At 51.0% G+C, this 5540-nt stretch overlaps 1 protein-coding gene across 1 annotated transcript; it reads right to left on the bottom strand.

The window, feature by feature from the left end:
• Window positions 1-349: 349 nt before the first annotated feature.
• On the bottom strand, window positions 350-4802 carry LOC114108183 (cystatin-C-like). The gene is made up of 3 exons (XM_027955809.2): window positions 4466-4802; window positions 1653-1766; window positions 350-694 (listed from the first exon to the last, which is right to left on the bottom strand). The coding sequence occupies exons 1-3, from the start codon at window positions 4706-4708 to the stop codon at window positions 611-613; spliced, it is 441 nt and encodes a 146-aa protein (XP_027811610.1). The 5' UTR covers window positions 4709-4802; the 3' UTR covers window positions 350-610.
• Window positions 4803-5540: the final 738 nt, after the last annotated feature.

Raw genomic sequence — 5540 nt, 5'->3', positions numbered from 1 at the left:
ATTTTCCATGTTTTTTTCATGTGGGTAATTGAATATTTTATGGATAGTAGATGGAAATCCACCTATTTAGTCTCTGGGGAACCTGACAGTGAGAGGCAGTCTCCAAATCGATGCTTCCAGGTTCCTTCCTAGGTCCCTGCTCTCTCTTGTCCATTTCCTAGGAGCCACTGCAGCTGGATAGCTGTGATCTCAGCCCCTTTCTAATCTTTATCTAAGACCAGATATCCTGAAGGGTGACAGCATTGGCCCTGACATGCACACATGACTCTGTGGCCTCAGCTTCCTGTTTATGGCAGACTCTTCCTGCATGCACTTGAGATAGTAGAGACAGTAACCACTCAGGAGGAACTAATGTCACGTTCTTTATTGAACAAGGCAGAAGCAGTCTACATGCACCAAGCACTGTTGTGTTTGAAAAGTAATGAGAGGGAAGGAACAAGGGGAGAGCCACTTAGGTGCTCAACACCTGCCCACAGTCGCCTTCTTTACTGGTCTGCTGGTGCTGGCACACTGGGACTTCTCCCAGGGCTGGAGGGCACATGTGAGGGTCAGAGTCACTACATGACACAGGAGTAAGGGTATTCAGTGCAGTCCAGACTGGCACAGACCCTTAGGCATTCTGACAGCTGGATTTCGTCATGGAGATTGTGCCCAGCCAGGGCACAGTGTAGATCTGGAAAGAGCAGAGTGCTTTCTGTACAAGGGAAGAAAGAGGAACAATCAGTATAGGTTACAGTTAACAAGGAGGATGGCCAGCAGTAAGATGTCTGAATGGAGGTACAGAATAACGGAGGTGAGACACTTGGCATCCACGGCCCCTGCCAGATCCCAGAACAATCATCCCGATCCTGCAATGTCTACTCATTCCCCTTCCTATTGCTCCGAGTCTACCAGATGGCTTGTGACCCTCTGCTGGGATTGTGGGATTCCTCATCTTCCTGCCCCCAGCACAGCCCCAGCCCTCTAAGGACCAGCTTATGTCAGGCTGTGAGAGCCCCAAGGATGCAGAGAAGGCTGCTTACTGTTCCAGTTCCCTGTACTTCCAGCATCAAGAAGAGCACAGAGGGAAGCAGTGGAGCATGGGAAATACCCCTGAAAGACGCAGGGTGGGAGCAGGGGAGGCAAAGCAAGGGCTGCTCTCCCCAGGGACACGGAAAGGCTGGCACTGGGTGAGCAGCGACAGAACCATAGGGTTTCAGCCGCTTAGAGGCCTCTAATTTGTTCAGCATGGTTCTGGGCAGGTGTCCAAGGCTGGGATTAACAGAGCCTTTTCTCCCTCCCTGGCAACCATCCCTAGAGCTGTGTCCTCTAGTCCAGTGGGCAGCAACCCAAAAGCACACGGGGCTGTCCTCCACTCTGCAATTATGTTAATCATAATTGTGTATACGCACACAGCCCTTTCTACAGCATCCCACCTATGCACAGGTCTGCATCGTCATAAACTCAAATACACCCCACACTCACATATTCATAGATAGATCTTCATGAACCAGCAGACTCCCCACTCCACATAGACACACACATTCAACACATGCACCCAAGCATGTGCATACATGCTTCTCTTGACACATATTCAAATATGAGCGCACAAAGACAAGCTCACATACCCCTCTGCATGTATGAATGGTCCTTGAACCCTATCAGAGACATACCCTCTTCAGATGTGGCTCTTCATGGAAGGGACAGTCAGCCAAATAGGCCTGGGTCTTGGTACATGTGGTTCGCCCCATCTCCACATCCAAGAAGTAGTTCACCCCAGACACGATCTATATTAACAGAATAGGATTCACTTACAGTACTTCTGGTCAATGTCATATGCTTGCAGTTGCTCTACATTATAGAGATAATGTGTTTGCTAGGATTCTTGTCTGCATTCACGAGCTGCCCAAAGCATACAAGCCAACTCTTCTAGCAGGATGGCCGCAGGTCCTGCTTTGCATCTTATTTCCTTCAGAGCAACTCTTAAAAAGGTGTCTCATGCAGGTGAGTAAGAGGAGAACCAGGAAAACAAAAGGCAGGGCCTAAAATTATTGCTTATTTGGGTTCAAGAAGGGAAGGCGTGGTTCTGGGAAGCTAACAAGGGTGGAGGCAGTTTCATGTTTCAGGAATGTAGGGCTGGTCTAAGCACAAAGGAAGGCTCTCTGCCTCAGGAGAGGACAACTGAATTCTGCTGACTGTGGCTCAGGAGGCAGGGAATGCTGGGCTGGGTTCGCTTAGGAGAGTGGCACCCTGATGATTCAGCCTCAGCTGGATTTCAGTCACCAGCATGTAGCCTCTGGAGAATCCCATTCCTTCCACTTACCCCAGGCTCAGAATTCCCTCATTTTACACATACAGGGAGATTTCAAACCAAGAAGAAAGACTGTCTCTCAGATGCCTCCAAGTTCAGTGATTTTTTTTTTTTTGTCATGCTCGGGATTAAACCCAGGGCTTTGTCCATGTGAGGCAAGCACTCTGCCAACTGAGCTATATCTCCAGCCCCTTCAGTGAAATTTTTGATGGAAATATTTCTTAAGTGTGTCTTACACTTGTGTCTTACATTTGTTATTAAAAAATAGAATTTAACCCTTTCCCTGCACAGGGCACACTTATTAGAACTGAAGAGAACAGGGTGATGGACATGGTGACAGGGCTCTAGATCATGCCCTGTGCAGGGTCCTGGATCCTTTAGTATAGGCTTTTTCTTCCGTAACATAAGAGTTATGTCCTGTGCTCTGCTCCAAGTTAGCATCACACTTGAGAGGTAGGCAAGGGCTGTGGCACTGGAAAGTGCACATGTCCAAGGGGAGAGTATCAGTTGATTACTGTAGGAGAAATGGGTCTTGCCTTGACTCATCTGAATTTTTAAGAGAGGGTGGAAATGAACTTGAGACACTGGACTGTGGTACAACACTTATGTAGTCATGTCACTGTGCACTGCTCTGCCCTGGAACACAGGCCATCTGGTCTAAATTCCAACCTTCCTGCAAAAAACGAGCCTGGGGTCCTAGGTGCCCTTGGTGTTCTCTTTACCCTGTTCTCCTCCTGGCTGACTGCCCTCCTTATTTGGTGAGGGCTGCAAAGGCTGGGCTCAGGAGGAGTCCTTTCTACCTTAGTAGGTACTCAACTGCTCAAAGGTACTGCCCATGGTGCACCTGTCTCAGGGTGAGGAACATATATCCTTAAGGCTGCCCCCAGGGAATGTTTCCATGGTATGCCTACAGAAAGAAGCAAGGTTTTTCAGGATATGCTGAATGGCGCTTGCTCAGAGGACTCAAGAGATGGGCTGCCTCAGGACCTGTATCTAACCTTGAGGAACATCAGAGCCACCCAGAATGAGCAGTCTATTCAACCAGGTGTTGCTTCATGACTGGCACGTGTTCTCAGAAATGTGTCATTGTTCAAATGTCATAGCATAAATACACAAAATAAGACGACTATAACTTCACAGGATGATATAATCTTATGGAATCGCCACTGTACATGCAGTCATCATTGTGAGCATATGACTGAACACCACAGTTGGCTGGACCTTTCAAAATGTCAAGATCACAAAAACAGCAGGAGATCTCCAGATGAAAAGAGGCTGAGGAGACAGGTCTTTGCAGCATATACTCAGAGTGCCCATTAGTGTGAACTAACTGAGTAAGTCTGTGAGTTAGGCAACTGAAAAGGTCAGTGCTGATTCCTGATTTTCAAAACTGAATCTTGGGTATGTAAGACACTGCCAGCGTTTACAAGAAATGTACACTACATTTTAGCGTTTACTCTCAAAAGATTCAGAAAAACAAATGCATATAAATACACTCAGGTACAGGTGAATACTGGGAGACCTATGAGAACAGAGCAAACATGGTCAAATATTAACATCGGAGGGATGGGGATTGTAAGATGTTTTGTATTACTGTTGCAACTGCTCTATAAATAAATTTCAGAGAACGTCGGAATAAATTGTTAAAAGGAAAAAGTTCTCAATCCATCTTTCAGTGAAGGCAGCCAGGTGGGTTTTTTCCCATCGCCAGTGTTTGTTCATTTACTTATTCTAACTAGGCATATATGACAGCAGAATGCATTTTGATTCATTGTACACGCCTGCAGCACAACTTTTCATTTCTCTGGTTTTAACAGTTCACTTGAGCCCTGGGAGCTGTATAGGGGAAGACTGACTCCAACCTGGAGCCCTGGTGTCTCTGGCTTCAGTGACCCTAGCAAAACAGAACTAAGACGCCAGACTTGTAGTGTCTGCCAGGTTTCAGGCAGAAGCAGAAGTAGGGATTTGCCAGTGAAGGGCTGTGACAACTCCCTGGTGACAACACAGGCGTGTCGGCGTCCCGGAGATCCAACTGGCTCCTAGGCCAGCGGTGGCCGCCAGGGGCGCCGAGGTGGATGCAGCAGCTAGGGAAGCGCGAGCGGGGCTAGGAAAGCCGGGGCTCGCCCTCCGAGGGGCAAACCCGCCAGACTCACACCCTCCGGGCAGAACACGCACCTGCTTGCGGGCGCGCACCACCTTCATGGCTCGGCTGTGGTATGCGTCGTTGCTCCCTTTGTTGTACTCGCTGACTGCGAAGTCCACGGCGCGGCGTACGCCTTCCTCGTTGACGTCGGCTTCCTCCAGGCCGCCCAGCAGGCGCGGAGAATGCCTGGGGCTTGCGCCCGTCGCTGGACTCACGGTCAGCGCCACAGCTAAGGCTGCCAGCAGGAGCAGCGGGATGCTCAGAGATCTCGCCATCGTCGGCTCAGACGTGGAGCCGATGTCTCGGCAGGACACCGGGACAGGAGCCGAAGATTGAGCACCACCCGGAGGCCGTCCGACTTTTATCCTGTTTCCGCTGGCCGTCCCTCCCCCACCCGACCCCTCCTTTTCCGGGTTGCCACCCTCTCTTCCGTCCCTCCTCCCAACCTCACTCCCGGCCACGCCTCTTCTCCCTAGGCCGGCCCCTCTCTTCCACCACCCTCTCAGGTTGTTGTTCCGTGTCCCGCCCTCTAACTCTCCACCACCGCCCCGTACGCTCTCTTCACTTCCTCTCTTGTTATTCTCTCCCGCCTCCTACTCCTTCCATCCCCAAGCCTACTCTTCCATTGCCGGTGCTCCGCCTCTGTTCCTTCCCTCCCCGTTCCCCGCCCCTGTCCCTTCCCCTCTCGGCTCCCCGCCCCTGTCCCTTCCCCTCTAGGCTCCCCGCCCCTGTCCCTTCCCCTCTAGGCTCCCCGCCCCTGTCCCTTCCCCTCTCGGTTCCCCGCCCCTGTCCCTTCCCCTCTAGGCTCCCCGCCCCTGTCCCTTCCCCTCTCGGTTCCCCGCCCCTGTCCCTTCCCCTCTAGGCTCCCCGCCCCTCATGCTCTCTCCTTTCCCCCTCCCCGTCCCAGCCCTCCTCCTTTATTCCTTTCTCTTCCCCACTCAGGCTTCCCCTAACTTCTATTCTCCAGCTTCTCCGCTTGTTTTTGTTCCCCCATCCTGCTTCTCCAGTTCCACTTCTCCCTGCAAAACCTGCCCCTCCTTCTGAGCGCTTCCAAGTTTGAGTCACCATGGTCTCCACAAAGGTGTCACTGTTTTCTAGGCTCTCTGA

The sequence above is a fragment of the Marmota flaviventris genome, chromosome 2, assembly GCF_047511675.1.
Source record: "Marmota flaviventris isolate mMarFla1 chromosome 2, mMarFla1.hap1, whole genome shotgun sequence".
Classification (NCBI taxonomy): Eukaryota; Metazoa; Chordata; class Mammalia; order Rodentia; family Sciuridae; genus Marmota; species Marmota flaviventris.
This window is presented reverse-complemented; position numbering and strand designations above follow the sequence as displayed.